This window comes from Crotalus tigris, unplaced genomic scaffold (genome assembly GCF_016545835.1).
Source record: "Crotalus tigris isolate CLP2741 ecotype Arizona unplaced genomic scaffold, ASM1654583v1 scf7180000017644.4837335, whole genome shotgun sequence".
Lineage (NCBI taxonomy): Eukaryota > Metazoa > Chordata > Lepidosauria > Squamata > Viperidae > Crotalus > Crotalus tigris.
The window spans coordinates 2,945,462-2,963,132 of NW_024096536.1; the positions used below are offsets into that span (position 1 = coordinate 2,945,462).

At 39.3% G+C, this 17,671-nt stretch overlaps 1 protein-coding gene across 1 annotated transcript in view; it reads right to left on the reverse strand.

Annotated features, from left to right (window-relative positions):
• The window catches only part of SHISA8 (shisa family member 8), a 30,439-nt gene extending 13,211 nt beyond the window's left edge, over positions 1-17,228 (reverse strand). The window contains exon 1 of the mRNA XM_039335594.1: positions 15,739-17,228. Within this exon, the coding sequence (XP_039191528.1) occupies positions 15,739-16,274 (536 nt within the window). The 5' untranslated portion in view covers positions 16,275-17,228. The remainder of the gene's footprint in view (positions 1-15,738) is intronic.
• Positions 17,229-17,671: the final 443 nt, after the last annotated feature.

The following is a 17,671-nucleotide window of genomic DNA, read 5'->3' on the forward strand; positions in this document are numbered from 1 at the left end:
CAAATTTGGCAACTACTACTATTTTCAAACTTTGTAAGACGTTATGACAAGTGCCTCAATTCGAATGGCGATTATGTTGAAAAGTAATGTGATGTTGTAGTTTTCTAACCAAACAGAGGTTTATTTCCAAATTACCCTCATACATGGAGGGAAGCATGCATTGGGGTACCTCAAGGTTCTTAGACCCAGTACTATTCAACATCTTCATAAATATTTTAGATTAAGGGATAGACGGGGAATTCATCAAATTTGCAGATGAGATCAAGCTGGGAGGAACAGCCAACACATAGAAGATAGACTCAGGATACAGAAGGAACTGACAGACATGAACTGGGCCCTATCCCAAAAAATTCAATTCAATAGTAAGAAAAGTAAAGTTTTACACAGTCAAGAAAAACCAAATGCACAGGTATAGAATAGGTGGTAGTTGGCTCAACAGCAGTAACTATTTAAGTATGAGCTAGCAGTGTGATGCAGCTGCCAGAAAAGCTAATGAAGCCCTATGCTGCATTAACAGATAATATTAAGATCATGTGATGTGTTAGTACTGCTTTCTACTATGCTGGTAAGACCACACTTGGAATACTGCATCCAGTTCTGGTCAGCAAACAAACAAAGAAAAGAAAAGAAAAAACGCTGAGACTAAAAAAATGTGCAGAGAAGAGGAACAAAAATGATTAGGGAACTGGGGGCTAAACTATACGCTGAACAGTTGCTGGAACTAGGTATGTCTAGTCTAATGAAGAAAAAGATGAGAGGGGACATGATAGCAATCTTCCAATATCTGAGGGGCTGTCATTGAGAAGAAGGGATCATGAGGGCAGGTGAAGAAGTAATAGATGGATTATCAAAGAGAGATCCAATCTAGAATTAAGAAGGAATTTCCTGACAGTGAAAATAATTGATCAGTGGAAGTTGTGGGTGCTTCATCATTGGAGGTTTTTTAAAAAGAGATTGGACAGTATTTGTCTGAAATGTATAGGATCTCCTGCTCGAGCAGGGGGTTGCACTAGAACAGGGGCCCCCAATCTTTTGGGCACCAGGATCAGTTCCGTGGAGAGAGGTTTTTCTGCAGACCAGAGGTAGCGTGGTCTTGTATGCTGCCTGCATCCCATAGATGGGGCTTTCCTTGTTTGTGCGGACCGCTTGCTGGCATGCCACAGCCCGGTAGTGGTCCATGGACTGGGGGTTGGGGACCCCTGCACTAGAAGACCTCCAAGCTTCCTTTCAACTCTATTATTTTGTTATTCTGTCTTTACTCAATGCACCAAACTGGCTCTTAGATGACAAACTAGTCCAGACCTGGGCATTATGGTCCATGGATGACATCCGGCCCTTTGGCTGTCTCTGTCCGGCCCATAGCACTGGCAGTGAGAGGCAAGACATTGGCAGCAGGGGGCCATTGGCAGAGGGCAGGTGTTGATGGTGGGGGGCAGGGCTGCAGCCGCAGTGGCCCTCTACCACAGTCCCAGTTTCTCATGTGGTTCCTTGGGAAAATTAATTACCTACCCTTGAACTAGCCAGTAGATGACATGTAGTCCAGCCTATTGTATGGAGTCTATGGACCCATCTTGTATTATTCAACATGCTGTTCAAATTCAGAAAATTGGGTTAAATGAGAGGGAGAATTAACCAGCTTAATTTATATAAGTCATGAAAGCCCTACCATAGAATCAAAGAAAATTATATAGCAATAAAACCTCAATTTAAGTCAATTAACTTCTCATGTAATGGACCAAATTTCTGCCACTGTACAACTTTATGCAAATGACTAAAATTCCTGCAATGCCACATTCAGGTTTCACCTTATATTCAAATGAAATAGCTAAGATATTATCTGCCAGGTTAAACATTTTCCATGTTTTCTTGGAAACAAAAGAAATGTAAATATCTCTTCACATATTAACCATGAAGTATCCTTTTATGCTTATATACAAGGCTGCTCATCTGTCCACATTCTTCATATCTCACTGTATCCACAGCTTTGTTTCTCTACCTATCTAGTATGTTGAATAGGAATTGCATTGATGAAGACCGAACGGTAAAATTCCCTCGTCTACCGAAATTGTGAACAAGGTTTTGAAAGCCATATAAAATCAGAACAAGGAAAACCATGTCATTTTTATGCAATTTACATATGAATGGGATTTAATAAATCAAATTGTTGGGCTCAAAAAACCAAGAAAGACACACTGAGTTTCTTCTAAGCTATTTCCTTTATTGTTTGCCACTTATATAAACAGAGATCTTGTTAAACTAAAGCAAACAGATAGTTCTCTTATGACTGGTCACTTAGTGATGGTTCAAAGTTATGATTTACCTGAAAAAGGGGATTTATGAGCTGGATCTGAAATTCTGACAGTCAAACCCCTTATGGTCATGTGACTGTAACATAGCACATTTATGACCATTTGTAGCATCCCCCAATCACATGACAGCATAATAAAATGGTTTTGTCAAATGCTGGCATTTACTTACGTTTTCGGCAAAATTGCACCCATTGCAAACATCTCTCTTGCCGATGATATGCTAATTTTGCTGCCAAAGCTGGTTCTCTGGCAGTGCTGCTCCCTGGATTTGAATGGGAGCACTTAGGAATGACCCAAGAAGACTTTTGGATAGTTGTGGGCCCATCTGGGAAGGGGATTCTTGAAGATTCCAGTTCCCTTTGGGAGTCATCGGAAAGTCATGGGCATCCATTGTATGACCAACCTGTTTTACGATCATTACAACATACAACCGTAATGGACAGGTGTCATTGCAATCATATGTTGAGGATTGCCTGTACTTTCATCTTTAAAGATATAGTCAGAGAACCTCTAGGGAGAAGCTGTCTTGACCCTCTGTCTCTCAACCAAACTATTTAAATTCCTCTGTCTCTTTCCTCCTAGGAATCCAGACTACACTGCATTACATCAATTAAGCATTATTATCAGTAAGCTTTCATTATATTTCTAGCTTACTCTTAAAAGTCCATTCAAATACACTCTTTAGGAATTGGTCAGTATTTCTCTATACCTGGAAAACATTTTTTATTCAGAAGTTGTTTATATAAAGAAATCTGAAGAGAATACTACATCCCTTAGCAGTGAATTCAGAATGAAATAGATTATTTTTATGCTCCTGAGCACAGAAACAAGAAATGCAGCAATGGCAAAGCAAAAGGAAAGGCAGAAACAAAATACTACAGATAGTCCTCATTTAGTGACCACAATTGAAACTGGCAGCTGGGTTGTTAAGTGAAGCAGTCACTAAGTGAAACTGCAACTGTACTTATGATCTTACATCAGCTTTCCTTTGCTTTACAGACTTGATAAGATCACAAATATGAGGAATGGTCATAAAATTACTTTTTCATCACCATTGTAACTATGAATGGTCAGTAAAAGAGGCAATCACTAAATGAGAACTACTTGTTTTCAGAAGGAATCACTAGACTCTAATCCAGTCTTAAAGTTAGCATTTAATTAATAGATTATTTGTAAAGTCTTCTAATGCAGGAGTCCCCAACCCGTGTCGCGGCCCACTACTGTGCCGCAGCCCATTTGAAACTGGGCTGTGGAAGTAGAGAGCGAGCGTGTGCATCCATGAAGCTCCATTCTCATGAGTGGCGGCTGCACAAATGGAGCTTCTCACCACTCGCATGGAACCATCCCCCCTCCCCTGTCAGTCCACAAAGGTTGGGGACTGCTATTCTAATGCTTGAACTAAAATTGAACCAATATGAAAAAAATGAAGCTACTTTATGTGTCCATTGCTTCATCCATTAAATCTTCAGTACTTGTAGAGAGATTCTTCCCAGAATCATCAAATTCACTTCCAGTGGTTGCATGTATTAGCACCTGTGATTTATATATAGCCTTCCTCTTGTCAGACAGTTATGTGCACACCTGCCTTATGCAGAACAATTCCACACACTATCACTGATCCAATGTGATTTTAGGGAAAAGTTCTATCTGGAAAGTGGAATGAGGGAATGAGCACAAGAACGTAACATAAGCCGCAACATTAAGAACCCAAGAGAAGCCTGATAGGTCTTATCCAATGTGCACTACAATCATAGGACTGTTTAATTAAAACCCTGGGAAAAAGGGAAAACCTGGCGCTCGCTTTCCATTATTGCACTGCCCACCACGACCTTTCTTTTCCTGAAAAATTAAGCACAGTTTGCTTATTTTGTAGGTAAAGAACCCTATGACTGCTTCTTTCATAGGAAGGAAGTAGATTAAGATACTAAATTTTCCTATCAGAGTTAGAGAATTTGATAGTCTTATGTTGTTGGTGGATTCCAAATCTCATCTGCCCTGGATAACAGCACAGTATAATGAGAACTATAGTCCAACAACATAGCACCTTGCATTGAATTTCTTTAAGGAGAGATAGAGACATCATGTCACTACCAACCAATCAAGCCATTTCCTGGGGCAGTTTTACCGCACTGCCAAGTTCTAGCTAAAGATAATATTAAAACAGATATAAAGCTACAAGAAAATTAATGTAATGTAAAAATATCAAAAGGTGTTCAAAAATAAGTAGTTGATTATACATCGATGTAGAAATATGCAAAGTTGATAAAACATATTTAGAAGTGTATTTTCAGAATTTATATCATTTTACTAGTTTTTGAAAACACCATTAAAGTTTATTTATATAGCTACTTCTACTTTGCAGTGTTTATTTTCACTCTATTTTATGACCTACAGGAAATGGTATTTTGAAAACACAAAAATAGCTGAATCCATTCTGAATACTGTCACTGAATTCAGTTAAATTAAATTGAACTGAATTGAATATTTTATTTGGGCTAGACACACAAGGAATTTGTCTTCAGCACAGAAGTTCTCAGTGTACATGTAAAGCAACAGAATAATAATGATAATCATAATTGTTGTCATAATCATAATAATACCAATATGAGAGGGGAGTAAAGAAGATAACAAGGATAAACAATAATACTACAGCCATACCTATATAGGTAAGTACACATAGACATTAGATACACAGTCACTGAATTTTCATCAGATCAGATCTTGAAATCGTGATGCACGGTCATACCAGGGTGAGAAATTTTGGGTTGGTACACATTTTTAAGCAAATGGAATAATGTTTTCAGTTTCTCAAGGAGGTTTGTGACCCAGAAGCTTTGTGTATATATATATTAGGAATATATATATATATGTATGTATGTATGTATGTATGTATGTATATTTTTAATATTTTTAACTATATATATATATATATATATATATACAAAAATAAATTCAAAATTCTTTTTTAACTGCACAATAATTTAGAAATGTGATTGAATGATTAAGTACATAAAAACCAGAAACGTGTTTCTTATATTACTATTTAAAAGTTGCTGTTCTTCATTCATTCAGTACCACAATGTACTTTTACTCATTTTAGAAATACATATAAAATCCACCCCACAGTAGTAATAATAATGATGATGATGATGATGTTGGAAGGGACCTTGGAAGTCATCTAGTCCAACCCCCAGCTCAGGCAGGAAACCCTATACCATTTCAGACAAATGGCTGTCCAGTCTAGTCTTAAAAATTTCCAGTGTTGGAGCATTCACAGCTTCTGAAGGCAGGTTGTTCCACTGATTAATTGTTTAACTGTCAGAAAATTTCTCCTTAGTTCTAGGTTGCTTCTCTCTTTGGTTAGTTTCTATCCGTTGCTTCTTGTCCTGCCTTCAGGTGCTTTGAAGAATAGCTTGACTCCCTCTTCTTTGTGGCAGCCCCTGAGACATTGGAACACTGCTATCATGTCACCCTGCGTCCTTCTCTTCATTAAACTAAACATACCCAATTCCAGCAACCGTTCCTTATGTGTTTTAGCCTCCAGTCCCCTAATCATCTTTGTTGCTCTTCTAGAGTCTCAACATCTTTTTTACATTGTGGTGACTAAAACTGGATGCAGTATTCTATCAGTTTTTGGTAGCTGCAGCACACTGCTAGCTCACATTTAAGTGATTGTCTATTAGGATTCCAAGATCCCTCTCACAATTGCTACTATTGAGCAAGGTACCACTTATACTATACCTGTGCATTTGGTTTTTCTTGCCTAAATGTAGAACCTTATTTTTTTCACCATTGAATTTCATTTTATTAGATAGTGCCCAACGTTCAAGTCTGTCAAGATCCTTCTGTATCTTAAACCTATCTTCTGGAGTGTTGGCTATTCCTGCCAGCTTGGTGTCGTCTGCAAATTTGATGAGTTCCCCATTTATCCCCTCGTCCAAATCGTTGATGATGCTGAAGAACATAGCCCTGGGGCACCCCACTACACACTTTCCTCCATACAGATCAGTGGTTTTCAACCTTTTTAATGCCGTGACCCCCAACCGGTCGTAAGTTGAGGACTACCCAACCGGTCGTAAGTCGAGAACTTTCCCTGCCCGGGAGCGCCGCGCATGCGTGGTGCTGCCCCCTGCGCCAGCCGAGGCGTAACTGGCAAGGGGCAGCGACGGCGCAGGGTGACCACTGGCTGGGCCACCAGCTGGCCCAGCCCAAGGCAGGTAAGGCAGCCGCCGGGCCCCACGCACGCCATCAACCCTCCCTGCGCTCGCCGGCCTCCCACCTCCCACCCTTGGCCCTCTTTTACTTACATTTTTAGTAGTTGCTCAGCAGGGAGGGGTGGAAGCTTCCAGATAGCTCGCCTTCGCTGCAGACAACTTGCAGCGCCGTTTGCAGATTGGGGCTTTTGGCAGGCTCAGCAGGGCAGAGACAGCCTGGACAATTCCTATTGGCTTTTGAAAGCCAATAGAATTAGACTCTGTTCAAGAGAGTCTATTCTGTTGGCTTTCAAAAGCCAATAGAATAAGAGGGAGTAGCACAGCTAAAGAAAAGAGAAAAAAATGGCGGACAGCCTTGTTTGGCGACCCCCGTGAAATGGTCGTTCGACCCCAAATGGGGTCGCGACCCACAGGTTGAGAACCGCTGATATAGATGCAGTTCCATTGAGGACCACACCTGAATACAGCCAGTGAGCCAGCTAGGAATCCATCTGGTGGTGATACTGTCTAATTCACATTTTTCTATCTTATCAAGCAATAGTTGTGTCTACTTTATCAAATGCCTTACTGAAGTCCAAGTAAATTATATCCACAGCATTCCTCTGGTCCACTAATTTTGTCACCTGGTCAAAGAATGCAATAAGATTTGTCTGGCATGATCTGTTTTTGACAAACCCATGTTGGCTTTTGGTAATGACTTTGTCTGCCACTAGGTGGTCGCTGATTCATTGCTTATCTTTTCCAAGATCTTCCCAGGTATTGAGGTCAGGCTGATAGGTCTGTAGTTTCCTGGATCCATGTTTTTCCCTTTTTTGAAGATGGGAACTACATCAACGCTTTTCCAATCCTCTGGTAGTTCCCCAGTGCTCCAGGATCTCCAGTCATACCATCTGTCTGGGGATTGGTTGTCAGTCCTACTACCTTTCACTGCTGGCTTCTTGGCTTGCATTACTAGGCTATCTGGCTTGATCCCAGCTGCATCTCAGTGATCCAGTCCTTATTTAGACATTATACTATACATCTACAGAAATAATCTAAGATAAAAGCCCTCCAGAATCTATATGGGTCAATATAAAAGGGGGAAAAAAATGACATGCCATAGGGGTATCCTATATACCACCCAACCAATCAGAAGAAATAGATGGACTCTTTGCTAACCAGTTAACTAATGTACGTAGGAAGCATATCACAGTTGTAATGGGAGACTTCAACTACCCAGATATCAGCTGGGAGACAAACTCTGTAGCAAGTGGGAGATTGAACAGATTCCTAACCAACCTAGCCAACAACTTTATCATCCAAAAGATAGAGGAGGGAACTAGAAGTAAAGCTATACTGGACCTAATTCTTACTAATAGAGAAGAAGTGATAGAGGAAGTTGAAGGTGCCAGAACCTTGGGGGAAAGTGACCACATCATACTGGAATTCAATATAATGCAAACACAAGCAGTAGAAAATAATTCAACCAATGTCTTAAACTTCAAAAGAACTGATTTTAACAAACTCAAAGAGAATCTAGAAAAGATTCCATGGATGAAAATCCTAAAGGGGAAAACAATTCAAGAAGCATGGGAAACTGAAAAATGCTATCATAAAAGCCCACTCCAGCACAATACTATTGAAAAAGAAAAAGAAGAAAGTCAAGAAGAAATCAGCACAGCTGCACAAAGATTTCTCAGACAAACTGAAAGACAAAAAGGACAAGTACAAAAAATGAAAAGAGGGACACATAACTAAGGCTGATTATCAGCGGACAGCCAAAACATGCAAAGATGAAGTTAGGAAAGCAAAGGCTCAGAATGAACAAAGACTTGCAACAGAAATCAAGGATAATAAAAAACATACCCAAAAAAATAATACCGTGAAAGACAAACTAGGAGCAAAAATTAAAATAAGGAAGAAAATGGTAAGAGAACACCTATCTGACTTTGAAGAATATAAATCACCAGACAGATTACATCCCAGAGTTCTGAAGGAGCTGGCAGATGTTATCTCAGAACCATAGCACCATATCTTTCAAAAATCCTGCAGCATCGGGGAAGTACCTGAGGATTGGAAAACGGCTGATGTGGTTCCCATTTTCAAGAAAGAAAGAAAAAAAAACAGATCCAGGAAACTACAGACCAATCAGTCTAGCATCAATACCTGAGAAGATCCTGGAAAAGATAAACAAAAAAACAGATCTGCGAACAACCAGAAACAAACAAAGTTACAACTGGTAGCCAACACCGGTTTGTTAAAAACAGGTCATGCCAAACCAATCTTATTTCATTCTTTGATAAAGTTACCAAATTAGTAGACCAGCGAAACGCTGTGGACATAGTATACTTAGATTTCAGTAAGGCATTTGACAAAGTAGTCCACAATCTACTGCTTGGTAAGCTAGAAAAAGGTGGAATAGACAACATCACCACCAGATGGATTTGTAGTTGGCTGACAAACCGTACTCAACGAGTAGTCCTCAATGGTACTATATTCACATGGAGAGAAGTAAGCAGTGGGGTACCACAAGGCTCCATCTTAGGCCCAGTACACTTCAATATCTTCATCAATGACTTAGATGAGGGAATAGAAGGGGAACTCATCAAATTTGCAGATGACACTAAACTGGCAGGAATATGTAGCCAACACCCCAGAAGACAAGCTCAGGATTCAAAAAGGTCTTGACAAACTTAAACAATGGGCCCTATCCAACAAAATGAGTTTTAATGTGGAGAAAAGCAAAGTTTTACATTTAGGCAGGAAAAAACAAAGATATAAGTACAGATTAGGTGAGACCTGGCTCAAAAACAGTACCTGTGAGAGAGTACTGGAGTCCTAGTGGACAATCACTTGACTATGAGCCAGCAGTGTGCAGCAGCAGCCAAAAAAGCTGATACAATCCTGGGTTGTATAAACAGAGGGATAGAATCAAGATCACACAAAGTATTAGTATCACTTTATAAAACCCTAGTGAGACCACACTTGGAATACTGCAACCAATTTTGGTCACCATACTATGAAAAAGATGTTGAGACCTTGGAAAATGTTCAGAGATGAACAAAAGCCTGGAGACTAAAACATATGACGAATGGCTGCAGGACTTGGGTTTGGCTAGTCTAAAGAAAAGAAGAAATAGGGGTGACATGATAGCAGTGTTCCAACATCTCAAGGACTGCCGGAAAGAAGAGAGGGTCAAATTATTTTCCAAAGCACCTGAGGGCAGGACAAGAAACAATGGTTGGAAACTGATCAAAGAGAGAAGCAACTTGGAATTAAGGAGAAAGTTCCTGACAGTGAGGACAACAGTGGAACAGTGGAACAGCTTGCCTTCAGAAATCGTAGGTGGAGATTTTTAAGAAGAGACTGAACAGTCACTTGTCTGAGATGGTATAGGTTCTCCTGCTTGAGCAGGGGGGTGATCTAGAAGACCTCCAAGGTCCCTTCCAGCTCTATTCTATTCTATTCTATTCTATTCTATTCTATTCTATTCTATTCTATTCTATTCTATTCTATTCTGTAGTCACCACCATTTCCATCTCTGAAGAGAAGAATTCCGCACATTGCCTAGAGAGTACCAAAATCTAGTCCCTCACAGTAACAAAAATTTAAGGATATATCTCCTTTTACCTGCAAAAGGCGTGCCTTAGTAACCCAGTTCAGAAAATAATATAGTTCTGCAGTAAATAACATTACCTGCATTCTATATATCAACTTTTTCTGAGAAACAAGAGATTCCAAAATCCAGAGTTAGCTGGTTCCTTTTATTAGGAACAAGCAATATTTTTATTTATTTTTATTTATTTGTTAAATTTATTTTCTGACTAACTTGCCATGAGGTTACTCTGTGCTTGAAGAGGATATGCAACCTTTTTGAGTTCTCCATAATTCTTCTTTATCAGGTTAAGTAGTTCAAATACAGGAGAAGTGGAAGAAATAGGCTTGGTATGCTGGGATTTTGGATGTTTTAGATGTTCTGAGATTAGCTGACAGTTGTACCAAAACTGGACAATGATAATTATATGCTTAAATGGGCTTAGAAAATGATGTTTATGTTATTTTGCTTTCTGATGAGTTTAATTTTGTATGAAGAACAAGGAATTCCTAAGAATTAAATCCACCACTAGCTGAGAAATATTATCTCTCAGTGGTTATGCAAAGTAGGACAGTACAGTATTATCTTTTCTGGTTCTATGAAAATGATTGTACATGTCACCCAGGAATTCCAATCTGCAACTCAGAATTGTATCCGTGATAATATATAAACATTCATTATGATAGCAGGCATATATTAAGCATAACAAATATTACTCCATTTTTGTGATGTTGTATGTGGAAATGCTCTCCAACTTTCTTGGTTTGGGGTCACATATCATTTTCTCATTATATTAACCTTCATTAAGAAAGCTTGCTGGAACATTAAGAATATTGCAAACCAAGACCCCAGGGTTAATGTATATAAGAATATTATCTGCACCACTGGATAAAAGATAAAAATACAGGACTGTGTTTAGGAAGCTTGTTTAACACTCTCTCACTCTGACATCATTCTTAGCACTTGGCTAATTCTGGAAAATGTTACCCTTAATGCATTTAATTTAATATAAAAGTACAACACAGTATTACCTGAAATAAAAAGTAAAACGTGCATAAATCATAACGATGCTATTTTGATCCTTCCTTTGCCTCTTCTTGCCATCTAGATCCTTGTCACCTATCCTTTAAATAGACTTCATTCTGCACATATGTCACCACACAAATAAAGCACTGCTGTACCTTTACCAATCAAAGCTTCCCTTGTTTGGGCACAGAGCTCGTTGCCATAATTCTCAAACACTGTTGGCAGATTTGGCAGTATTATTTAGGCCCAAGGCACTATATGTATATCTTCTTTTGCTTTTTCATGATGTAGGACCACTCCCTACACCTTCATATTTATTTCTGCAGCAGCCTTGTTTCTGATTCAAATATCGCAAGAAGCTAGAGTGTGCTATATTTAGTTTTAGTTTATGCTGATGCACAAACTCAACTATCATGATGTATATTTGAATTATGTGACTATGACTTATGGCATATGTAACCTTTATGTTGCTTGAATGTACATGGATGCCTGCAAATATAGCTGACTAGACACTCTTTACATAAACTCCTGTACCTTCACTTACAGGATATGCCTTCATTCTTGTATCTTCGCCTAATCCTAGGGAAATCCTGTTAGATGTGATGCTATCATTTATTCCAGACCAGATCAGTTCCTGTACCATTTTTCCAAAGAAAGAAATAGAACTTTTGTCCTCCATCAGCTTCTTATATTTTTTGTGATTTAGCAAAGTGGCCAGGCTGAGTTCTCTATCAGAATGAGATTACTGATTCTAAAAGAAGATACAACAAGGCTTATATTATGCAGATTAAGGCTGAGTAACCAATGAGATTTGAAGATAATGGAAGAAAATGGAAATACCATGATGACTCTGGCAGGAAAACACACCCATACACCCATGCAGAACAAAGCAGGGATTGGGATATAAAGGCATAGCATAGCTCAATTAATAAAATAATTCAGCAAAAAGATCCCACTCTTCATTTAGCTGAACTGATCCTAATGACAATTGTCTTCTCATTGTTTGATCCTCCTCTGGGTTGGAACAGTTTTCTTATTTGATCAAAGACTATGGGAAGAAACACCTTCTCTTGTGATAAAGGACAAAAGAGCTGCTTGGAAGCTGCTAAATTAGCAAAGATTAGATGCAAAGTGTGAGCAAATCAAAAGGTTTGGTTCTTCCTCATTCTTGCCTGGCAAAATACAGGTAATAAAATACTAGTTTTATCTATTGTTCAGCAGAATATTTCTCTTCATCTGCATTATCTACTTCCCCAAACGATACAAAATTCCAAGAAAGTTCAGCAATTGCTCTTTGCATCAAGATTAACCAAATCACTTTCATTTAAATTTCTACTTTCCAGTGAGACATGGAAAAATAGTATGGTAACAATTGCTCAGCAAAGATCCCAATTTCCTTAGAGAAACTATATCTAAAATATATGTTTTTCATTTATAAAAGTAGACTAAAACATTTATCAAATGGGCTGAATTCTGCCAAGCACAGAAAAATATTTTGTTTTAAGTTCTAGGTATTCATTCATTCATTCAAGTCCAGTTTTGTGTTGGCCACCGTTATATCTAAATGTTGCATGAACTGATTTAGGTCTTTAAAATAAGACCTTTTTGCATAATTTAAAATAGCCCGCAAACACAATATCCTTCTATTTGTATGCCTTTATTTTGGAGTACAACAAAGTATATTGGTATGTTTAGCTGGCCAGTACCGGTGGTACATTAGCACTGTATCCTTAGGTGAACTGATACATCTTCAGATATTTGTCCTTAAATGTCTGAAGCAGCAAAATTTGGACAATAACCTAAGTCATTATATTGTTCAGTTTAAATTTAATATGTGTCAACACAACTATTATGATTTATAAATCATTATGATGTTTTGTGTCAAATTGCTGAAGTTATACAAATCATTATTAAAACAAACCATGTTTTAATTCAATATTCATTATGCCAACTAAGAATTTTCCCCCAGTTAGTGGCAAAACGCACTTTTTATTCTCTCCAAAGCACACACACCCCAGAAAAGCTGCTGCCTTTTCTTTACCTGGGAATCCCTAGATTACCTTCATTTTGCTACCTCTTCTTCTATCACTGGCATCTTCTCTTCTACTTGGCCTCCTTTAATTACTCACAGAATTTAATTACAATAAGATTCTATTTCTTCTCCATTATGCATGCAAACTCAGCCTTCTTTTAAAAATTCTGATCTATTCTTTAGTTTTCAACATTCAGTAACCGGACATGTCTTAAACTTTGCATGTATTAAAACCTGCTACTAGAATAGACCAGGAATAGCAGATAGTGATGAATAATTTACTGTATGCTGATAGATTTTGGGCTAATTTAATTCCCAAATGTCTGATAATTACAAGTGAAAAATTGTACTTGGTCAGAAATTTCTGGTCTGGCCACGTGCTCAAAATCACCCTGACCTTAATTCCAAGCCATTTACCAGCCCAAGCTATATTTTGTATATCTCAGAATACAACTGATAGCTCTTAGGTTTCATACCACTAATGCTGCTCATCTTACAACAGAGACTCTGCCTTCAGAACTGGAACTTGTCTTGGATAAGAGAGGCTGTCATTTAGTGTCAGCTAAAAACAGTTATTTTCTTGGTGGCTATAGACCACATAGACCAGGATCATGATATCAGGGAAGGATTTTTCTAGGGAGTTGCTTGAGTTTGGAAATGTATTAAATTTAAATGAAAGTTTTCGGGGAGGAGGTTTTCCCCTCTAAGCAAGAGGTAGGTGGATACTTTATGGAGAGAACTGCAAAATCATAGAAAAGCCTTCCATTTGAAATCGTCCCAAAGTTTCCGCCTGAATTATCGAAGTCCATTCAGGAAGAAAGGATGGGTGGAAGAGTTGCCTTTTGGTTGGCAATACAGAAGTCATCTCTCCAGGAGTAGCTGCAGAGCCATTACCCTCCAACTTGAATTTCTGCAGCAGAGCAGAAGTTATATCCTCGCCTGGACAAGAGGGTTCCCGCTGAAGAGGCAGAAGGCTGGGTAAGTGTTCCCTTCAGATGGGCCCCACAGAAAAGAGCCATTGCTACCGGGGATCGCCGTTCGCGGGATGCTGTGGCTTGGCGCTACTAAGATTGTCGAGCTCCCGCCCACTCGCGGTTGCCCAACCTCTCCTCGCCAGCCGCTCGGTGGGCAGCTACGAGGTCAGCAGACGCAGGCGGTGCAAGCTCTTTGAGGGACGAAGGCCTGGTTCCGGGACCCCGACCAAGCTTCTCTTGTGGGGCCAGGAATCCTCGGGCTGTGGCCGGGAGGTAACAGAAAAACTCCACCCGGGCGCAGAACCGGCAGGCGCAGGCATTGAAAAAGGTTGCCATGCGGTGGGGAGGGACTCGTCTCCCGTTTCTCTTCCGCGCTTTAGTTCGTCGCGCCCGGTGCCACCTACTGGACTCCTGCAAACAGGGAGAGGAAGAAACTCCAGAGCAGGTTGCCAGGCAGGCCGAGCTCGTGACTCGTAAGCCCGCGCGGCGCCGGAAGATCCAACTTCCCCTTAGGGGAGGGATTTTTTTTTTTTCTCTTACTGCGGGTGGTGGTGGTGGCAACCTTCTGGAGAAACTAACAACAATAACAAGGTTTAAAGGCGAGGGGGTGGGAAGAAGCCCCCCCCACACACTCCACATGCACACACCCGTTTGTATGCTGCAGAAAGAGTTTGCAGTAGCCTGAATGTAAGAGAATACAACTGGGAGAACAGTAGAGCGAGAACCAGAGGAAGAGTCGCCTATCAACCTGCAAATAGCTGGCATCTTAAGACCATAAAGTTGTTTGACTTCTTAAATGGTAGAAGGAAACAAACTCTTAACCTCAGCCCTTCTTGCTTCCATTATTATCAATTCCATTCATTGCGTCCACTTCAATTTCCCATAACGTTTCTGGTGGCTAAGTTGGGAAAGTGCCTTGCAAACTTTTTCCCCCCCTCCTTCAAATAAATAACGTGTTGTTTCTACCATGTTTTGAAAATTTTCTACAATTTACCAACAATCTGAAAGCCTTTTTCCTTAAAATAGCTATGTCCCTTTAAACACAGGCACTGGACCATTCAAACACTCAGTTTTCTATATTTGTTTGCTTTAAAACTGTGGGGAAATACAGTGCATTTTAAAGTATTGAGATTCTGTTTTCATTTACTTAATGACAGCATTAACTTTCATTTCAATCATCAATTAAGAAGTAATCCTGCTCTGGTAGGACTATTTTTTCTCTTTTATTGTAAAACTTTTATTTTCACAATGTATACATTTTATAGAAATATGGACTTTTTCTATCTATACATCCTTCCCATTTAAGAAATGTGTTTTGCTAAGCATCATCTTTGACTCATTCCATCTATTTGCATGATTCTGTTGTTCCTTACAGGCACTTCTGTTAGTCTATATTCTGAGAATTTGGACATAACAAAAAGGTAATTGGGAACTGTGAAAGAGGAGGAAAAAAAAAAGACAGATTTTAATTAACTTTGTAAATTTTAACAGCCAGAAAGTGAAAATAAAATACAGGATGAGCATATTTAAATATCCAATGCTGTTGGAAAAAATTCCAAGTAAGATAAACATAAGGAATATCGGGTGAAAGCATATTATAATGCTTTACCTGGACATGGTAATCTCTCCTTGAGGGCTCTGGGATTTCTCCAGTCCCAATTTGGTGAAGATACCCACCAGCACCATGATGGCCACCACACCACAGATAATGTATACAATCATGTTGGTCTTGTCCTTGGTAGGATTCTGAGGAGTCTCATCCACTCGAGGTGGTGGTTGACCTGTGTTGACCCATTCCGGTGTCTCGTAATTTGAACAACCACTTTGATCAAGTTTTCCACTTGTGAATTGGCAGCAGAAGCGGTAACCACAAGTCCCACAGCAAAAATTGTAGATCCCTGAATTGCAGTTAAATGGAGGATCCCACTGACCCATTACATCATAATAACCAAGGCACCGATCTCCCCCAAAGATGGACTCTGTGGGAGCTACAATTGTGTCCTCTAAGATCGGACCCAATGTGGTATTGCCTTTGACCTCCACCTGCAGTTCTGACTCACGTTTCTGAGGATTAAGTGTTCCAGTCCAAACTTGACCTGGGTCCATAAGAACTAAGCAATAGAATCCAAAAATACACCGTTCCATCTGTATGCCACTCCAGTTCACTACTAAAACTGCTTTCTCTTGCCAAGATTAATTTCCACAATAGAAAAAACCTTGTTTTGTTTAGCAATGCAAAAAAGAAGATTTTTTTTTAAAAAATCCAGTCAAAAATGAAAAGATAATATAGTTCTTTGTAAGCCACTTCTAGTGGAGAGGTCAAGCTCTTGTTTTTTCTCCAAAGCAAATAGCACAATCAAAATAAATTCTCTAGTCCCCCAAAAAAGAAAAAAGTAGGATGGGTGGGAGTATGGTTGGAAGTTGAAAGAAAGGGGATGAGAATAGAAGAAATCAATATAATATGTAGCATCATCAGAAGACAATCTCAGAATTTTCTATGCAATCCCAAGAGGTAGTAGATATGCAGTCCTCCTTCTTTTAGTAGCAAATATTTGGCTTCTAATTTCATTTGAAAAGCTTCACTGAAAACCTTTATGGACTATATTCTCGTCTTGACTCGAACCAAATCCTGAAAGCAGTCCTTCCCTTTCTTCTTCCTTCTGTCCCCTTTCTCAGAGACACTGTGCTTTCTGGAGGGGAAAAAAATTCTTTGCACCACTGAGAAGGGAGGGATTATCAAAAGGGAACGAAAGAAAGAAAACAGGAGGGGTGGAGGGGGAGAGAAGGAGAGAGAAAGTACAGGAAGAATTAAAACAGCTCAAGTCAAACCCACAAATGCCTGATCATTTCCAAAGCAGATCAGAGAAGAATCTTCAGGTTTTCATCCTCCATGTAGAATCTTGGTAAAGACTCAGAGGCTGTTGCCATCAGGCCAGGTTAGATTCAAGAGGACGGCAACAGTGACAATGCCCAGTAATGTAGTGCACAACTGTGAAGAGCTGGTGAACAGCTAGCCAGTTTCTCCTCTGCTTGCCTTTTCCAGGCAGTTTATTAGTAGGAGAGAAACTGTCCAACAGTTCACCTGATTATCCTTTATAGGGGTAGAACAGGAATAGCTATGCTTAAGAAAGAACTCTCTGACACTATACTGTAGTATCTGTCCAGCAGCATCATTGTTGCTCTTTCATGTGTGAGAACAGGATTGTAAAAGTACATTTAAAAAAAAAATATTCCCCATTTATAGATTGACTGTTGTGAAAATAAAAACCAGTTTTTGATCCTTTTTAGGACTAAAGAGTACACATTGTGTAGAATTTGAGAAGTATGCATATGTATGTATATATAAATAAGGAAATATCTACAGCAGTGTTTCTCAACCTTGGCAACTTTAAGAGGGGTTGATTTTAATTCACAGAATTCCCCAGCCAGCATGGGAGTTGAAGTCCACCCATCTTGAAGTTGTCAAAGCTGAGAAATACTGATCTATGATATAACTTTTGAGCCAACTAAAAAGGGAAGAATAGAGTTGGGTGCTGTACAAT